This window comes from Salvelinus sp. IW2-2015, linkage group LG36, assembly GCF_002910315.2.
Source record: "Salvelinus sp. IW2-2015 linkage group LG36, ASM291031v2, whole genome shotgun sequence".
In the NCBI taxonomy this organism is placed as follows: Eukaryota; Metazoa; Chordata; class Actinopteri; order Salmoniformes; family Salmonidae; genus Salvelinus; species Salvelinus sp. IW2-2015.
The window spans coordinates 16,179,617-16,200,149 of NC_036875.1; the positions used below are offsets into that span (position 1 = coordinate 16,179,617).

At 42.1% G+C, this 20,533-nt stretch overlaps 1 protein-coding gene across 1 annotated transcript; it reads left to right on the forward strand.

Moving 5' to 3' along the window:
* Positions 1 to 996: 996 nt before the first annotated feature.
* On the forward strand, positions 997 to 20,051 carry igfbp5b (insulin-like growth factor binding protein 5b). Its single transcript, XM_023981067.2, has 4 exons — positions 997 to 1,694; positions 15,396 to 15,619; positions 15,801 to 15,920; positions 16,099 to 20,051. The coding sequence occupies exons 1-4, from the start codon at positions 1,361 to 1,363 to the stop codon at positions 16,234 to 16,236; spliced, it is 816 nt and encodes a 271-aa protein (XP_023836835.1). The 5' UTR covers positions 997 to 1,360; the 3' UTR covers positions 16,237 to 20,051.
* The last annotated feature ends 482 nt before the right edge of the window (positions 20,052 to 20,533 follow it).

Consider the following 20,533-nt stretch of genomic DNA (forward strand, 5'->3'; position numbering starts at 1 on the left):
TTTACAACAGCATGATTTGACTGTGATTTAACACATTTATACAACATATTTGGGAAATGTAATGTTGATTAGCTATGACAATAAACACTGATTTCATTACCCGTCCACTCTCTATGCCAAGTTTCGATATTGTGCCTGATAATGCTTACAGTAGCCTACAAAAAATACAGTGCATGTATTTTCATTATAGTAAAGGCCTATTCACATACTTCGTTTATGCAGAATGTAGCATTCTTTTTTTATATATGTTGTATTTAACCTTTATTTAACCAGGAAAATGATCCATTGTGACACTTCATCTCTTTTGCAAGGGAGACCTGGCTAAGAAAGAAGCATCAATCAATACATCATTACAAAATGTAAAACATACAATACAAACAGCACAACATGTCACCAAGAGCTGATCCGAACCATAAGCATCAACCACCGAGCAGAGTTTGGAGCCAGACTGACATTGATGGGTATATGTCAGCTCATACTGCTTCTCACCCCGACAGATTGTAGCCAAAGTACTGTAGTTGATGCAGCACAGTGGTTTATTCTGTCATGATCATGCATTTTACTAATTCTGTCTGTAATGCAACTATGATTTAAGAAAACTGGTTTTCCATTCGTTTTGCTCGTAGCTTCGTGCGTAAGCTTCTTTTCTTTAAGTCAATCGATGTGCACCGCTTGAGACGGGGTGGAAAACATTTAGGGGTAAGAAAGAAGTGTGTGCTCGATTAGCAAAAGCACGTATTCAGTAACCGTGGATTCTAATTATGCCTCCAGATGAAGTGCTTAAAAATATATATGTTTTGATTAAGGTTGCGTTGGTTTCTTGTGTTGCTCCTCGCACTTGGCATCACTTCAGCCTTCGGCGTGAAAGACTGATCCTATTGCTGTAAAAAGGTTGGCCACTTGCCAAGACCTGGAACAAGTGCGCCTCCCTTCCCTGCTGTTAGGCGTATTCATAGTTAGGGGTTTGGCTGATTTTAAAAAGGCAAGCCTGGCCTGAAGTTGATCAGTCTGCTCAAGAAACTTCTCTGGAGGGGAAAGTATTGGAATCGGTTGCAAAGGGGGGAAGGTCCAGGTTTTGTACAAAGAATTGCATTGCACCGAGAGAGGACATCAATTCTGTCAATTAAGAAAAACATTGCATCCCGAAGTGTAGTCTTTTCATTAGATTTTGACTTGTTCTGTGAATACTTTTTCTTTGTAAATACAAAAAATATTTTTTTCAGTTTATTTAAACTGGAGTGCTGAAAACACTACATTTGGATGCGGACAGTTTTTTTGCTTTATAAATCGGATCATTTAACCCACGGGCATTGTCGGACAATTCGTTTCACATTTGAGGTTTAACAATTGCGAGACGAATATGTTTCTCAGTTTTTGTCTACTGGTGACATTTGTCCTGGGGCTATCTGGGTGCTTGGGCTCATATGTGCCCTGCGAGCCGTGCGACCAGAAGGCGCTCTCTATGTGCCCCCCAGTCCCCGTCGGTTGTCAACTCGTGAAGGAGCCGGGCTGCGGTTGCTGCCTAACCTGCGCCTTATCGGAAGGTCAGGCGTGCGGCGTTTACACCGGAACATGCACCCATGGCTTGCGCTGCTTGCCGCGAAATGGAGAAGAGAAGCCACTTCACGCGCTTCTCCATGGCAGGGGAGTGTGCACAAACGAGAAAGGATACAAACCCCTCCATCCACCCATAGGTAAGACGGCGCAATGAATGCGTGTGCTTAGGGGATCCAAGGGGGCTGTGTAAAATACAGAGTTGAAATTCAGTTCCAGCTATACCGGCCCCGGTAAACTGCATTATAGACGTTTTTGGTTCGTTTTTAGCAGCACTTTTCATTTGTGCTTCCATGACCCCTCGCTAAAAACCTCGCAAACGAGCTTTAATGATGTTTCAGTTTTGTAAAGTAATGCTATTGTGAGCAATTCCATTAGCACACTGACGTTTTGGAATCCACATTTGAAATAACTGCATAGCATGCATGAGTAGCTCCTATGAGCAAACGGTCCGATTTGTCAGAGATTGCGGCAGGCTTAATTGTGAATCTGGGTCGTTATTAAATTGCACACAGTCGGATTCATCACATGCCACAATAACAGCACATGCACAGAATACATGTGCTATAGCATACAGATGTAGGATCTTAATTTGATCACCCCGTTGCAGGAGGACTGTCCTGCATTGCAGGAAATGTAAAGCTTGTAGTGTATTTGAGGTTTAAAACGGCTTCTGAAGTTTGTAATTTCGTCTTTAAAATTTCAGAATTGATTTTCCCTTACGAAAAATGTATCAACCCCTACAAAAATGTCCATGACTTTTAATCCACATAATAATTCACATGTCCTGTTGCTGCAGGATTATTAACTTTGGGAAACCCTGAGTTAGAGAGCAGCACAGCCAGGACAGAGTTTGGGAATCCCTGCTCTAATTTGCAGTCCCTGTATGGAGTTTGTTATGAATACAGTATGGTAGACTGACTTAAAGCGTTCCTCTGCATGCTTGTCTACATGGCTGTGTCCCTCCCTTGTCGCAGTGCCTGCCTGGACATCCATTCTTKTGCTCTCTTTCTCACGTGAGAACATATTGTATGTGGTAATTCTAATTGCTGCTATTCTTTTTTTCTCTGGAAATTAGTTATATCCCTTTTCACTGTGTTAGACACTTGCATTTCTCACAAACACAATTGCCACCCATGAAGAAAATCTATATTTTCCAACATATAATATCCGGTTCTTCTTATTGTAGCCTAATTGACTGAAGAGGGCTCTGCTCGAGGCTACAGATCTTTTGAAAGCTGAATTTAGGTTTAGTCCCTGTGGGTGGTGTTGAGTCGGATTACTGCTCAAATATTACATCTGATGATATGTGTTTGTGTGTGTGTGTGTGTGTGTGTGTGTAGTCTGTGCGCACTTGTAATTCTTCAATGTGTGTGTGCACAGGCAAGAGAAGTTAGGTATAAATTAACCAAACATCAACATTTAGAGGTCAGAGATAGACACATGTTATTAGATGATTCAAGATTTTGATTTTCAGTTGTTGGCAAACTATATTAGGCTACATACAAGTTTTGGTGACAAGGTAAATTTGATGAATGCTAATGGTTTATTGTTCGGTTGGCCAGGTTGAAAGACTCAGGCTATTTGGGCTTTGGATACACCCTACATGTAACTCCCTTGGAGGACATGCATTAAACAACATTAGAATGGAATTCAGCCCATTCAAGAGGTCACCATTGTCTGTAGTAATGGCAGCAAGGCTATACATAACATCCAACGAATACTTGCAGCTATAACTGAAATAAACCCAAGTACTTTTGTCTAGCTATAAGTGTCACTGATCTAGGAGATTGAATTCCAACACGCACTCTGTGTGAAGCCTGTGGGTGGGTGTGTGTGTGCAGGCGTTTGTGCGTGCATTTGTGTATGTGTGTGAACACTGACTTCTCCTTTGGCACTGGGTGGTAACCGGAGTGCGTCCGTTTTCCTGCCCCTGGTTAGGCAGTGTGGGCGCTCAAGCACAGCACAGTGATTCAGCAGAATGCCTCCGGCTGCTCTTCTCTGAAGGGCTGTCTATCAAGGGCTACGATTGGAATTAGACACAAGCCTTTGGTTTCCTGCTGGGTAGGGTTTCAACCTGCTCTGACCAGCTGAGCAAGGCAGACAGAGAGAGGGCAGGTCAAGTGTCCAAAGACAGATCCTCAGGGGACCCAATAGCTTCCATCTCTCGGCTGCATTCATGCAATTCTACAGCATCCTAGCAAGAAAAGTGGACCCACTTTAAACAATCTACATATTATAAAGGCTATATATAGCATATGTAAGGTCTTCATAAGTTGTAGTTTGTTAAAAGTGGGACTGCCAGATCAGGATATGTTTCTTGAAGAGAGAGAATGACATTGAATTATCTATGTATTTCTCTGTCACAAATGTATTGGCATGACATGGGTATAACACTGTAATACAATGTTGCCAAACTACACACGACTCTGTTGTCTCTTTCTCATCTCTGCATAAGTCTGGTGTCACCCTCTTTTGTTGACTGTTGAGTTGTGTTCCAAGGAAATGGTGCTTAGCTCTGATGGCTGGGCATAGGAGGCTGGTTTGTGTTGCTGGCCTCTCAGTGCACTGTGTTAGCCCAGAAGAATAGGATCCTGGAACGCCTGCCAACAGATATGACTCCATGGCAGAAGGCCCCTTGCTCTCTGAGCTTGTGAAAGAGCCTTATGTTTGAACAGATTGCTCTTTGCCAAGAAACAAGAAGATGATTAAAGAGAGCGTATAAATCTAGAAAGCTTGACTTGCACATGAACAAGCACGTGGTGCTTTATAAGCACAGCATCAACACAAATGCAGCTTCCGCCAAAGCCCAAAAGAACAGAAAATGTTGAGTTTGGGGTTTGTGTTTGTGCTCCAAGATTTTTTTGTTGGCTTGGTGGTACATTTACACGTTTTAGTGCAACCACAAGCCAATGCGAAGAAGCCAGTTGTTGTTCACCTGTCCTTATTAAGACAATTTACAATGACTATGGCACAAAACAAATGCTTGCACCCCAACTGTGGTGTTAGGGATGGATCGAAATTTACAGAACGGTTACCTGGAGGAAAATGGGGGAGGGTCATGGTTTTAACATTTCTGTCAAGGGGAGGTTTTAGCATTTTTTCAATCTAGTCCAAGGGTGGGTCATGTAATTTGTACTGGATGAAATGTAAATATTTCTCAGTGTTTTAGAATTAGTTGTTTATTAGGCTATATATTGTTGTGTGTCCGAATGCCGGACCTCATCTCTGATTCTCCGCTGGGCGCGCAATATCAAGTGTGCCTATAGGATATTTAGTGTAGTCTCAATTAGAGGTCGACCGATTAATCGTAATGGCCGATTAATCGGGCCGAGTTCAAGTTTTCATAACAATCAGAAATCGGTATTTTTGGGGGCGCCGATTTGACATTTTTTTATTTTTTTTTACACCTTTATTTAATCTTTTTTTAACTAGGCAAGTCAGTTAAGAACACATTCTTATTTTCAATGATGAGGCAGAACGACAGATTTTTTACCTTGTCAGCTCGGGGGATCCAATCTTGCAACCTTACAGTTAACTAGTCCAATGGTCTAACACCTGATTACATTGCACTCCACGAGGAGCCTGCCTGTTACGCGAATGCAGTAAGCTAAGGTAATTTGCTGGCTAGCATTAAACTTATCTTATAAAAAACAATCAATCAATGACTGTCATTGCTCCAATGTGTACTTAACCATAAACATCAATGCCTTTCTTAAAATCAATACACAAGTATATATTTTTAAACGTGCATATTTAGCTAAAAGAAATCCAGGTTAGCAGGCAATATTAACCAGGTGAAATTGTGTCATTTCTCTTGCGTTCATTGCTCGCAGAGTCAGGGTATATGCAACAGTTTGGGCCGCCTGGCTCTTTGCGAACTAATTTGCCAGAATTTTACGTAATTATGAAATAACATTGAAGGTTGTGCAATGTAACAGGAATATTTAGACTCATGGATGCCACCCGTTAGATAAATTACGGAACGGAATAAACGTTTTGTTTTCGAGGTGATAGTTTCCGGATTAGTCAAAGGTATATGGTTTAGAGAGAAATAGTCGACGCGTTATAATTCCTGTAATAACTTGCGGCTGAACTTGAAAGGGGTTCCTTCATTATTTTACCGTTCATGTCTTCCATAGAGAATGTCTTGATCTACTTCAAATAAGGTCTGTGTTTCGCGGAGGAGCAGACTGACAGGGGACCATGCAGACAAGCTCTGCTTTCTGCACTACAACCCAAAACTTCTTAACTGGGAATATTGAAGACCCATGAAAGCTGGTGGTTCGTTTTAACATATGTTCTCATGTTATTTGAGACTAAATTGATTTTATTTATGTATTATATTATGTTAAAATAAAAGTGTTCATTGTTCATTCAGTATTGTTGCAATTGTCATTATTACAAAAATGTGTGTGTGTGTATGATATATATAAATAATAATAATAATAATTATTGGCCAATTAATCGGTATCGGCTTTTTTTGTCCTCCAATAATCGGTATCGGTATCGGCGTTGAAAAATCATAATCAGTCGACCTCTAGTCTCAATCAATTGATCCATAGCCTATAGGCTATAAGCTACGAAGTGCATGCTCGGAGAAGCACATAGCAAAGTTATATTTCGAAGATAGCGGGATGGTGTAAATTAAACTAGGGTGCATGACACACTGCAGTGGATAGTCCAACCCTGAGCCCCAGCCTGCTCTGCTCTAGCTGATCAAATACGTTTTTGTGTGCTACCTAACTGTGCTGTGTAGGCATATGTGGCAGTTCAGGAGGAGAGTCAAAAGCTTCCTCAGATTATACTTTTTTTGATTAGGCCTAGTCTAAAAAATTCACTATCTTGTACTCAGACTAGCCTATAGCCTATGTTCGGTTCAGTTTTAGAAGGAGAGCACGAAGATGAGGAGGACCGGAGTGCAACTTTGATAGCTTGCTACTACTATAATAGATTTTATTAACAACATGTTTGTTGCCATGATGTATTTATCAGAGTTATTGACCTCACAATAAGCCAGATTCGAGTAATTTACATTGTGGTGCTGAAACTCGAAACATCAGCTGTGACACAATCAATCGGAAATGGACAGCTCATGGTACTGAAAGTAGACATAATTCAGTTAAACGGTCTTCATTTTAATTAGACTTTACTAACAACAAGAGGGCTTTGTGTTGGAGCCTATTTCTTCCTATTTTAGAAAATGTTGCTATAGGCTGGTATATCCATAGATTTGTTGGTCAATTCCTCTGACCACCATGCACTCTTTAGCCTACGTTCGTGTCAGTGAAGGGCTGTTAAGTTAAAACCAAGACTTGAATTAAGGGGGTATGAGAGTGTATGCCATAGTCCTACCTTTAATTAAAGAAAATGGCAAAAAGCAAAGGCCTACCCCTTGTTAGCTTAAGATTCAGAAGAAAATGAGACAGATTCGATTATATAACGTGATCTATAACAGCGCTTTGGTCCGTGATCCTTTATGCTAGAAACAAGCTGTAAAATCTGTGGGAAAGAGATGACTCTCATTGTTTTGTTGCTTTGACATTCAGAGGGTTAGCTACAACCTTTTATGGCCGAGGAGACAGTAAATAGAGTTTGCTTAGGAAGTCATCTAATTCTGTCACTATCAATTGATTAAGCTTTTCACTTTCTGTACAATAGAAGATGTTTAAACCCAGACAGCATTTAGGGAAACACTTGTTATTTCGTTGGGTTAAGCCACGGAAGAAGAGTAGCCAGCAGATGGTAGGCCTACTCTGTCTGGGGTGGAAAGGTAGGCCTAACCTTTGAAAATACCATGCTCAGATTCCTAATGATGTCTCAGATTTAATTATTTGCAAACAGGGACAGTTTCGTTGCAAACAAGACACACTACACTGATGGCATTGGACTAATATGATCAGATGAACACATAGGCCATCTCTCTGTATATTCTTAGCCTGTAATTTTTGTAATTTGTCTGGTATTCTGCTGATATGTAAAATGACGTAGAATTGCATGACATTTTGATAAAATGCTATTTTTTTCTCGGACCTGCAAATAAGATCATAGATTCATGCATTGCTTTGTTATAAAGGAGATCTTTCCACCCCTACTCTTGTCCAGGGTAAACGGTAGACATGTTCTCTGCTATTTTAATTATTATTTTGGGTATAGGGGAGGGTTACCTGTTTTTTTTTTGTTCAAGCGTTAAGGGAGGGTTTAGGTCAAATATATTCTGCTCAAGGGAGGGTAATCCATTTTCATTTCAGAGAGGTCCGATTTTCTCCATGTAACCTTTATTATAAATAAAGTTTACTCCCTTAGCTTGACAACTTAATCCATGTGTCAAGTGATTTGTGACTCTGTTGTTTAAAGGCTAGAACTAGGGGGACGATTCTGTTTTCTTTATCCCTGGTCTTTTACAGATAAAATACAGCCCCAGCCATGTAAAGAAAATATTTTACGGTAGCAGGGTCAACTTCAAGTATTTCCACACCAATTCTCCTCGTCTGAACTGATCAGACGGACCAGCAGAATGCCAGTATGGGCTAGTTGACGTTGCACATCCCTACTGCATTGTTATATTCCCTAATCGAGAAAACATCCTTTCATTTTTATTTATTTTATTTTACATCAGACAAGCCAGTCTCCTTCAACGGAGTCCACTGACAATACACATTTATGTTAGGCATCTTGGTTTGCCTATCTACTATAAATGGTCTACTTGAACACTTACTGTACTGTAGACATTGCACACAAATGGCTCTATCCGTTATGGACAGTTCAGTTAACTCAGAGATGGCCCCATCTGTTTGATTGTTACATTGCTAGGTCATAGTGAGAAGACCATTGCTGACAGGGATTTTACAACTCACTCACCATGAACCCCCTCCTCACAGATCTGGATGTTGTTGATTGCTAAATATAACCAACCTCATCAGATGTGAAACAGTTTATCAATGACATGCCGTCTTCGGCGTACAATATGTATTCTTCTTTGGTGTAGGTTCTGGTTTTATAGAATGCTGTGCCATTGCAAGTGTTAATCGCGGGAAACCAATTGCTAATGTAAGGTCTCCAAAAGAACACGCAAACATACTCTACGGTCAAGCTATGGCATTGTTCCCATGCACAGTATTAAAGCTAGAGAACCTACTTTGGAGTTGGCATGCTTGAATGGTTTCTTCCAATAAAGTTTTATAGCAATCAGTCTAGCATTTGTCATTTACACCTGGAAGGATAGTGGGTAACAGCTGTGGAGAGAATCAGCTCACAGAGTAGTCTCCTCTATCAGAAACATGTGACTCCAAAGGTAGTGACATCCACATGCTGGCTTTAAAACCGGCGTGATCTGACCTAAACTGTGTAGGCCCTGTTAACCCCAACGCTGCCACCATTTACCGCTCCAACTCCAGGGTCGTGCTCAGTAGAGAACACCAAAGGTTTTGCAACAAACAACGAAAATTATTGTTTAGTACTTTTCTTTTCACTCTGTTTCAATACATTTCTCCCTAATGGACACGACCCAGGACAGCATAAGGATGTTATTGGGCTCCAAATCAACTAATCACTTCCCACAGAAGAACCTAACTTGTTGAATGTCACTGTAATGAGCTCAACAAAAAGGCCTGCCTCAAGTTTCTTTGCAGAACGGGAACAATAGAGGTCCTTATCTTTTGTCTGCAACTTTGGTGCCAGTTTCAGCTCCAAAATGTGGATTTTGTCATTTTCATCTTCCTCTCTGGCCTCATTGTCTGAAGTTGAGCTTTGGACAGTGGACAGAGAACGTTCATGGCGAGCCAAAATAGCAGCCTCTGCCCCCGGGGATTATGTCACACCCAGCAATTGTGTAGTGGTGAAGGTTGACCCAGAAAAAGGCAGCGTCTGTCCATGTGGCTTGTCAAAAAAACAAAACTCAGATGTGTAATGAGACCTTAGACCAAAATTAGGCTTGCACAGGAGAGCAGCGGCATGTAGCATCGCGATAGTGTGATTTCAACTGCTGTCGAACATTTATTTTACCTCAAAGGAGAAATGTCTTTGGTGCAGCAGTTGCGAGAGGGGGAGTGGGGTCAGTATACCTATGCCCTACTTGGAAGGGACTCTCATCCCTACGGAACAAGAGTTCCTTTAATTTTCAATCCCTGAATTGTTCCTGCAGCTATTTGCTGCTATTTTTAACTCTTTTATTTTATTTTTTTTGCACTATACATATTTGTTGCACATTGTACCTTAGAAAAAGTTATTTCCTGTAAGTTGCTGATTGAGTTTGAATTCAGTGCCAGAGGAGACTGCAATTGTACGGCCCAGATACAAGGTTCAAAACAGGAACCAACAATGCATACTGCACAAAGCAGTAGCATGGTCTCCTTGTCCAACCAAAGCTGTCGTTTAGCAGTACAAAAGGGTGTGTTAATAATGATACCACCTGAATATGATTACACTTTTTATAATGAGGTCCAGCATTTTTATTTCAAGCAGAAAGAAAAGCRCTGAAGACCCTGCTAAATTTCCCCTCTGAATCCTTTGTTTTGAAGATGTAATGAAGAGATCTCCTATTAATGGTGGAATCAAAATCTGCTTTGACTGGTAGTAGCCATCTAAAAATGTCAATAAATTGTATGGAAATAATGTAATTCTGGATAAGTTTTACATGAATATGATTTGACTATCTACCAGCACTTACAGTGCATTCGGAAAGTATTCAGACCCCTTGACTTTTCCGCATTTTGTTACGTTACAGCCTTATTCAAAAATGGATTAAAATCAATCTTCACACAATACCCGAWAATGACAAAGCAAAAACAGGTTTTTAGAAATGTTTGCAAATTTATAAAAAATATAAAATACGTTTTCAGACCCTTTACTCAGTACTTGGTTGAAGCAGCTTTGGCAGCTATTACAGCCTCGAGTCTTCTTGGGTAAGACGCTACAAGTTCGACACACCTGTATTTGGGGAGTTTCTCCCATTCTTCTCTGCAGATCCTCTCAAGCTCTGTCATGTTGGATGGGGAGCGTCACTGCACAGCTATTTTCAGGTCTCTTCAGAGATGTTTGATCGGGTTCAAGTCCGGGCTCTGGCTGGGCTACTCCAGGACTTTCAGAGACTTGTCCCGAAGCCACTCCTRTGTTGTCTTGGCTGTGTGTTTAGGGTCGTTGTCCTGTTGGAAGGTAACTTTCACCCCAGTCTGAGTGCTCTGGGGCAGGTTTTCATMAAGGATCTCTCTGTACTTTGCCCCGTTCATCTTTCCCTCGATAATGAATAGTCTCCCAGTCCCTGCCGCTGAAAAACATACCCACAGCATGATGCTGCCACCACCATGCTTCACTGTAGGGATAGTGCCAGGTTTCCTCCAGACGTGATRCTTGGCATTCAGGCCAAAGAGTTCTATCTTGGTTTCATCAGACCAGAGAATCTTGTCTCTCACGGTCTAAGAGTCCTTTAGGTGCCTTTTGGCAAACTCCAAGCGGACTGTCGTGTGCCTTTTACTGAGGAGAGGTTGCATCTGGCAACTCTACCATAATGTCCTGATTGGTGGAGTGCTGCAGAGATGGTTGTCCTTCTGGAAGGTTCTCACATCTCCACAGAGGAACTCTGGAGCTCTGTCAGAGTGAACTTTGGGTTCTTGGTCACCTACCTGATCAAGGCTTTTCTCCCCCGATTGCTAAGTTTGGCCAGGTGGCCAGCTCTAGGAAGAGTCTTGAGTTTGAGTTTATTTTTATTTTTACAGGGACAGTGCACATTAATCAACGTTYCAGTAAAAGTGCCGGTTTTAGCCAGCCGGCTAATTTTCAACYGCAGTCCCTGGGCAGGTTATTATCTTGGTGGTTCTTCYTCCATTTAAGAATGATGGAGGCCACTGTGTTCTTGGGGACCTTCAATGCTGCAGAAATGTTTTGTTACTGTACCCCGACACAGTCCTGTCTCGGAGCTCTACGGACAATTCCTTCGACCTCATGGCTTGGTTTTTGCTCTGACATGCACTGTCAACTGTGGGACCTTATATAGACAGGCGTGTGCCTTTCCAAATCATGTCCAATCAATTTAATTTATCACAGGTGGACTCCAGTTAAGTTGTAGAAACATCTCAAGGATGGTCAATGGAAACAGGATGCACCTGAGCTCAATATCGAGTCTCATAGCAAAGGGTCTGAATACTTATGTAAATATGGTTTTTATATGGAAACATTTCTAAAAACCTGTTTTCACTTTGTCATTATGGGGTATTGTATGTAGATTAATGAGGATAAACATTTATTTTATCCATTTTAGGATAAGGCTGTAACGTAACAAAATGTGGAAAATGGGAAGGGGTCTGAACTTTCCGAATGCACTGTATAGTGGCACTATCTCCACATACATTTTAGTTGAGGTTGTTACAGGACTACTGATAACAAATCAACATGTTCTTCTTACACTGCAGCTGTGTTGGAGGGAAATTCAGTGTTCCAGTTGTGCCCCAATGAGCAAGCATTTTGTAAGGCCATTCGATGTGGAATTCAATGTGCTCCAATGACTGTACATTTTGTTTAGATCTCTACAGGCTCTTGGTCTGGATCATGTATTCCTACCTGTAATATAATTACTCAAGTGCAATGTTCCATTTATTTTATTTGTATTTTATTTACCAGGCAGGTCAATTAAGAACAAATTCTTATTTACAATGATGGTCCAATGTTTTTCCATGTCTCCTTCTCCATGCTACAACAGCAGGGATATCAGGCCATGGACTATGTCCAGAAGCCTTGAAATATTAAGCATCAGAATCAGACTGAGGGACCCATGGTTGGCCAGTATCATGGCTAAAAGATGACAGAGGACATCCTGCTCCGTTATCACTATGCTATCGCATACCCCCCTGACCCCTGGATTAGCAGCACCTTTACTCAACACCTAGGATCTTGTAAAGGTGTAATTTCAGAGGGTGTTCTGTGCTAGTTCATGGACTAGGGTACACTCAGTGGTGTAAGGTGTGTGAGCCAATGAGAATTTGAGCAACTCATTGTTCTGGTGCATTTTCCACCCCAAGTTGCATGACTGTGAACTCATAAAGACCAGCTGAGAGAGAGAAAAAGAACTGAAAGAAGAGTGGCTTATCGTTCACGCTTAGGCTTCCTGGCTGAGAGAAACGTCCCACTGGGCACAGACGTCAATTCAATGTCAATTCAACATCTATTCCACATTGTTTCAATGTAATTTAATTGAAATGATGTGGAAACAATGTTGATTCAACCAGTGTGTGCCCAGTGGGTTGGGATTTTGATGAAGCATAATTGCCCCGCACACATGTACATTTTTAAACAGAGGTGTATCGGTTGCACCTCCTTTGCCTGTTCCGTTCCTCTTGTCTTAATGAAAACTTTAGTGAGAACAAGGGGAGAGATACCAATACCTTGTCAGCCYGGGCTTAATGGAGGGGGCTGCATGTGACCGTGCTGTCTTGGCTGGAGGCCAGCGTCCTGGCAGTGTTTCAGTACTTAAACACAGGCCTACTAAGCCTCCTTTACAAGCTGGGGACCCTAAGCATGGAAAAACTGAGTTTTTGCCGCTGCAGTGAAGAGCCCACTTCAGAAAATACAAATTTGGTGGTTTAGAAAMAGAGAGGGCGAGAGAGAAAAAGAGAGCGGGAGAGAGAGAGAGAGAGACTCCATTGTCTGCAAACAGGCTACACTCTGGGTATTGTTGGCAAAAGATGGGTACATTCTGTCTCCATGTCTTTGAATTGCAGGCACAGCTTGTGAATTGGAAGCACAACATCACTTTATTTACTCTGGGCAAGGAGTATGATGTACTAAAATAAACACTACATTTTGTTATAATAATAATATACATTTAAACGGTTGATGGATGTTCATTTTCGCCATCAAATATGAAGCAAACTTCTACCATCCCATATTTCAATAGAACATCCAATATATAACGTCCAATATTTCCTCACAAGCTTATACACATAAGTAACACAAACTCTCATCCCTCACTTGAGCTAATGAGCTTGTTCACAAATCCTACTGCTAATGTAATTGGAGTGCAATGATGTCAGTGTGCTGACAATGTGCTGACATTTCTCAATCTAATATTTTTCCACCCAAATCATATTAGGCTGAATGTGAATACATGTCATGGACCATGAGACAGAGCAGTCTTTCTGGAAGATACTCAAATGTTTTGGATCTCACATGTAAAGTAGGTCAATGATGTAGTGTGTGTTGCATTTGTAAAATGGAAGGGGGATACGTTCTCCGGTTTGTTGGAACCCTGAAAATGGTTTGCAAAATCACAGAATCATTCATGAAGGCTTGAAACACATATGCAGCATTGTCATCAGTGGTACTTTGAATACTGATCAAATGAAGGATTCTTCCCCCAGCATCCAGGCATCGAGCACGTAGGAAAGCTCATTTGACATACTTATTTATAGCATTTTATAGCCCTGGCGGTCTGAGCAGGGAGAGTCGAGGACGTATCCAAACACAGAGACGCCTGCCAAGTCATGAGTTGTGAGATTACTTTCAAAGCGAGGACGGCAGTTCAGAAGCCAGGGTCCCAATTCCGGTAATCACCCTCCTCCCTTCATCCCCCAACTAACCTCCTCCCAGACACCCCTGCTGTGTCCAGACTCTTCAGACATCAATTCTCTGGAATATACCGCTCAGTGGTCACATACCTCTCTTTTTATTCCCCAAGGTGGCCATGCACTAAGTCCAGACCACTAGCCTATACTTAATTAAGATAACATTAAAACGTGGTTATGTTTAAATAATTTTTTATGGTCCCCCTCTTCAGCTGTCTGTCGATATCTTGCGGTTGTCTCTCCCCAACAATACTTTGCACATTCAACCACTACTCCGGTTGGGCCAGCCCTCCTCATTGCCACCGCTGCAATGACCTGTGGGTTTCTTTGCTGGATAAATATATCCCCGGTCATCCACTGGCACTGCGGCCGCCCACCAGTTGGGGCCTGGCAAAGTCCCATAACAGTGCCTTGTGTGCTTACGATAGACTAAGCAAAGATGGGAGAGGAGCGCTCATCTCTTTGGCCTCAGAGAACCTCATGCAGGCTAGGGCTCTTGGCTTATGGGGGCTGAGCCCAGAGGAAGGACTGGAGGAGAGGGGATAAGGGATCAGGACCCCAAATCTCTAGCCTGGTGGGAACTTCAAATGTACCTCTAGGACTGTAGTGCCCCCTGGGGAGTGGGATGGGGTAGGGTAGGGGGAGAGCACTGGTCTTTCTGCCTGGCTTCAGGCTATTTTACATTATTATGTTATGTTTCTTGATATGAAGTTATACTTTACATTCAGCCTACGATGTGTCCACCTCTGCCATAGGCTTCAGTTGCCATGGATCCTCAGTTACCATGACATCAACATCTGATCTGTGAGAGATGTGAAAGTCTGCAAGAATTGCCAGAGAAGTATTTTATTGCCAAAATGGCTTATGATCAACCAAATAAGCCATTGTGTCACCCAAAATGCCACACACCTTGTTGTAGAGATGTCTTAGAGGCCAAGCATGTAGCCAGCATGATACAGAAGTGACTGAGATAAGCTTTTGTCATTTTTGGTCAGCGTTCAGACATGTTTACTTTCTTTCCTTTGACCTCCATTAGTTGATGAGGTGGTGGAGGAGGCACAGTAGTTTATCAGCTGTTGATCCTTGATCCTGACCCCTCCTTTTTAAACAATGAAAAATAAACATTTGGTAGCCCAAACTCTGGGAAAAGCATCTGGGAGTCCATATTTTTGTTTGTGCAGGAAAAACTGTTTGAACATTTTAGGTGGGGGTAATGTGACAAGTATGCACTGTTTTAGTTCATGTTGATGACACACACATTGATACAAATATTTTTTCCATGTGTAGATCATGAGTCTCGGGAACACGAGGACACCCTGACAACCGAAATAATGGAGGACCAATTGCAGCTTGCGAAAGTGCCGCTCCTCCCCAAGCAGGACGTCATCAACAGCAAGAAGATCCAGGCCATGCGCAAGGACAAGGACCGCAAGCGGGCGCAGGCCAAACTGCGCTCCATTGGGCCCATGGACTACTCTCCACTCCCCATTGACAAGCACGAGCCAGAGTTTGTAAGTACAAGAGTGGAGAGTAGGAAAGATGGGGTCTAAGGCTTATATTGTGCTAATGCTGATGCTTGCTAGTGTGCATCTTCAACTCTGGTCCTAGGAGAGAGAACTGACTGTGCAGGATTTTGTTCCACCCATGGCGCTAGCACTGGGAACTAATGTTAGTTGTATCGTTCCTCCACAGGGTCCTTGCAGGAGGAAGCTGGATGGGATCATCCAGGGAATGAAGGACACATCCCGTGTCATGGCCCTGTCCCTGTACCTCCCCAACTGTGACAGGAAGGGCTTCTTCAAACGCAAACAGGTGAGAACTATCCCTCCGTCATCATCCTTATTCATGGTTTAACAGAGACCAGTTGTATACTGATGTGCCTCTTCAGATCCACATTGTCTCCAAAATAATATTTTTTCTTACAATGTCTTTCTCTCGCTAATTCTCTCTTTCCCTCCCTTGTGTTGCTGCACATTGATCGCTCCCACAGTGCAAACCCTCTCGCGGCAGGAAGCGGGGCATCTGCTGGTGCGTGGACAAGTACGGCGTGCAGCTGCCCGGTACAGACTACAGCGGGGGAGACATCCAATGCAAGGATCTAGAGAGCAGCAGCATCAACAATGAGTGAATAGGCTGCTCCAACCCCGTCCCGATCACCTGACCCAGGGCCCTGCCTCCTCCTTTCCCTCCTGCCTGTCTGCTCCGCCCTCCAGTCACTTTTTGAGATTTTCAATACAAAAAAAATTTAAACATCAAATGAACGAAAGGACAGGCTTGAAAAAAGGACACCTGAAATCTCTTTTTTTTTGTGTGACTGTGTGCTCATCTCTTAGTAGACGGAACCCAGGAGGTTTTAAGCCCTTGTTTGACCCTCGGGCCCCTCCCCCACTAAGAGTTGGGAACCACACTAATGATTCATGAAAATATATACTTGTGTTGATATATTTTTATAGAAGCTGGGGTGTAAGCACCAAACTTTGTATCATGTAAAGCTAACATAAAAGCGATGAAAAAACGAAAATAAGGCATGCTGATTATAAACAGGACTGTTTTGATCTTTCACATCTATTGCTATTGAGGTGTCAGAGGAGATAGCTGGACCTTCTATTGGCAGAGGTATTTGTTTTTTTGGTTGGTTGCTTTCCAAAAAAGAAAAAGAAGCATGTGATAGGGTCTTTCTGAGACAGTTGACTCTATTTGGGTATTTGGTTCTGTCACAGCACTTATGAATAGGGGAACCTGCTTGGATATGTGTAACTTCACTAAGTTTGTGTGGGCGTGCATGTATGTGTGTTTGAGTGTGTGTGTGAGAGAGAGAGGGAGTGAGCCTTTAACACAAGAATGTCATTTTTCTTTCTCTTTTCGTCTTGTCACAACAACAACATAACAAGCATTATTGCTGGTGCTTGAAGTAGTCTTGAGGATGGATTTCTCCCACTAGCCTATGAAACCTATGTATCTGGGAAAATGGAGAGTGTTTGACATAATAAGCAGCTCATTACAGACGAACCTATGTAAGTGACTCTTTGACTCTGTAGCTAGCCTGATATGCCAACTGTGCCTATTGTTAACAGACACTGCCATGCAGGGTAACACAGAACTTAATGGAGAACACTGCCCCTACTGGTGAAGGGAATACTGCCACAAAGTGCCCATTCTCTCATCTGATCAGAGCTGTGCTCAGCAAGACTCCATTGGTCCAACTACCTGGACTTAAAGAATATTGAATGTGGCTGAACAATCATGCAGTCCCCCAATAACTAACAGCAGTAATGCATTTTATTGCTAAAGTCTGGACAAAAATTGGGAGAACGAGGGGGAAAAAGCATTTTGTAGACTTGCATTCACCAGTGAGGCTAGGTGTTTACTCTTTGTGTCTCAGTTGCTCGAGGGTGTAGTCTTGTATGGTTTTGTTTGTACTGTTTTCTTTGCCTTCAGTGAAGTAACAACCGCCCACTTTTGAGCCATGTTCCTTAACCAAGTGGTCCCCTAACACTGCTACGGTGTAACCTTGGTGTATTACTTTTACCTATAGATTAATGAATGTTCTTTTTTTAAACAAACAACTACAATGTACTGGTGCTTGGAAAAGGACGTGTGTATTTTAGCCTGTAAACAATTTGAATAGTTCCATGACATTATCCTTATTTGAATATGAGACAGTCAAAAAAAAGCTATACCCCATCTATATCCTTCCCTCTTTGCTTGCATGTCGCACCCTAAAATTGTTCCCTCCTTCTCGACAACTTGTTTTTCAACACAACACAACATTACTTGCATTGGAAATGGTGAGCAGTTTTTCTTCCACTGAAGGGGGGCATCGTTGAACACTACCTACAGGGTCAGTTGAAAGAGTAGTTTATGTCCGTCTGTGTGCAAGTCGCAGTGCCTTCCTACATGCAAATCCACATTTGAATAGTGATGCAAATGCAACGTGGTAGCTGTCTAAGTTACAGAAACCCTGCTCATGCTGAGAGGCCCCAGAGTAGTAGTTCTTGGTGTAGTACAGACAAAGGGTAACTCTATAGGATGTGACATAGCCCTTGTAATCGTGTCACAATCACATTATGAATCCGTTGCTAATCCCTCTCTGTGGGCAAGGCAGACCAGAATACCCCTTCTGTCTCTTATTTTCAAACGCACTGATAAGCTAGAACATTGCTTTCAAAGTTGACTGCCAATGTATTCGATTGCCAGAAAATATAAGCCAAGTGATATTACAATTCCGAGTTAGCACTAGCAAACTGCTGCTGCTTCTCTCTCCCAGTAGTCAGAGAAGAGATGTACAAGGCATTACTAGCCATCAGATCCTATTCCACAGCGTAAGTGGTCATAGTTACTCTAGCCAGGGAGTGGGAGGCAGGGGGAAAGGCCATCAGCAGACAACAAATTAAAGAGCTTTTACTCCAGCCTCAGTTGAGTCTGTGAACCAACCATTACGTAATATTATCCGTTTGGACATACAGATGTGATGGATAGGATACTCTTGTTTATCATGGCTCATAATGGCAACGAGATGCTGTAAAACTAACAATGGGGTCAATACGTTCAGGCCTATAGCTTTATACCCTCATTTACTATGACACAGAATTAGTGGGAAAAAAGTCACTATACCCTGCTAGCCTTCACATCCAAAATGCCTTCTTACATGGAGGTGAACTACTCAGCCCCTGTGGAAAATCTCAAATCACTATGTCCTCCTATACCCGATGCAGCTTGGCACCCTTCCCCACCTCCACCCCAGTCCACTTTGAAAGAAAGCAGCTTGCACTTACTGTATAGAAGTTAAAACAACTACAATATTAATACCGACAGACAATGTCCTGTAATAGTGTTGCTTGTGTATAGAAACAAAACAAGCTAAACATTTACTGTGATTCAGAATCAGGCCTCTGCAAGGCCTTCTGGGTAATCGTTGACAGGGGCCTATGTGGCCCATGCCTGGGACCTCCATCACCAACGTCCAATAAGGAAAAGGGGATAATAACACACAGTACCATACATTAGCAACCACACAACTGTCCCACTTTGATCTAACTGTTCTCATGGACTCTAGCACACAGAGAGTGAGAGAGAAAGAATGACAGAGTGAGAGAGCGAAAGCAAGAGACAGAGCACCATGGACAGGGGTCGTGTTCAGGGCCTAGCCACACACCACCCCTTCACGGAGGGGTCACAAATCGCATGACAGTAGATACAGTTAGGAACAGACACAAGGAGACCTGGGAATCTGAGGAACAGGAACACAGCTAGCGGCTGATGTTTAGATGTTGACTCCCTCTCCAGCTTCAATGTTCACCTTCCATTTTAAGAGCAATCCATCAGAAGCCTATTGAAGTACTTGGCCAGCCATAATGATGCAGTCTAACTGGGCATTTTCAAAATTAAGATTTGCCAAGGCTATCTTGGGTCAAAGAAAATGTGGATAAGGGCATTGAATCATTTGAGGTCTAATCAACAAATTGACACAATTCAACCAAGCTGCGAATTGTGCAAATTCTCGATACATTTTCTTTGTGGTATGGCGTTAGATTGAGGTGTTGSAGAGGTTGAATTTTAAAGTGTCTTCTTCAGATTCCTAGTCTCCAACCTGGTTATAGACTCATACAGTTCATACTACAATAGTAACTACAGCTTTTTTTTCTGAATGCATAACGTTTTTATGGATGAAATGAGACAAAATCAATTGGTTATCTTAATAACATGTGGTGTTAACTGGCTTGTGAAAAAAGACCCATTGGTGCCGGAGGATAGTTACAAGATAATGGTCAGCATTTGGAACTCTTCATGAAACAAATATAAAAAAGACAAAAAATCTCAAATTATTAAAGTGAATATCACTGTGTAATATTTATTCAACTTGTAATTTATGTACTCTTTTAACCTTTGTCTTTTTTGTTATGATAAAGCATTTATTTAAATAAAGTTATGTATTCATTTAAAGACTTAGTAGTGATGTGTTTTTGTGATGTGCAGTGTGGCCTCAAGACCTCAAAACCTACTTCTAAAAATGGTTTATCTCAAAACTATTTTTAGGCTATTCCAAGGCACTAACATATAGTCATATACCAAAAATACAGTACAGCCATACAAGAGGGATATATAGGGAGTGTACTGTATGTGTGTTAGCGGAGGTTTGAAAAACCTGACCACAACAACTTAGGTTCTCAGAGTAATCCTAGCTATTCAAATGAGCCCATACAAATAGTTCACTCCTTGTGCCGACACGCCCCCAGATTAAGCCGGCTAGAACCAATGAAAATACTTCCATGTTGTTACCAAGAGCAGTGTGTATGGGGCCTAAGGGTGTGGTGATCAGATATGATGAGACATGATGAGGACATGCTGTATCTACAGACACTGGCCATGATAGCAGCTGCATGATTGTGGTCTTGCTTTTGTATACTGCAATGGGGATATCACTT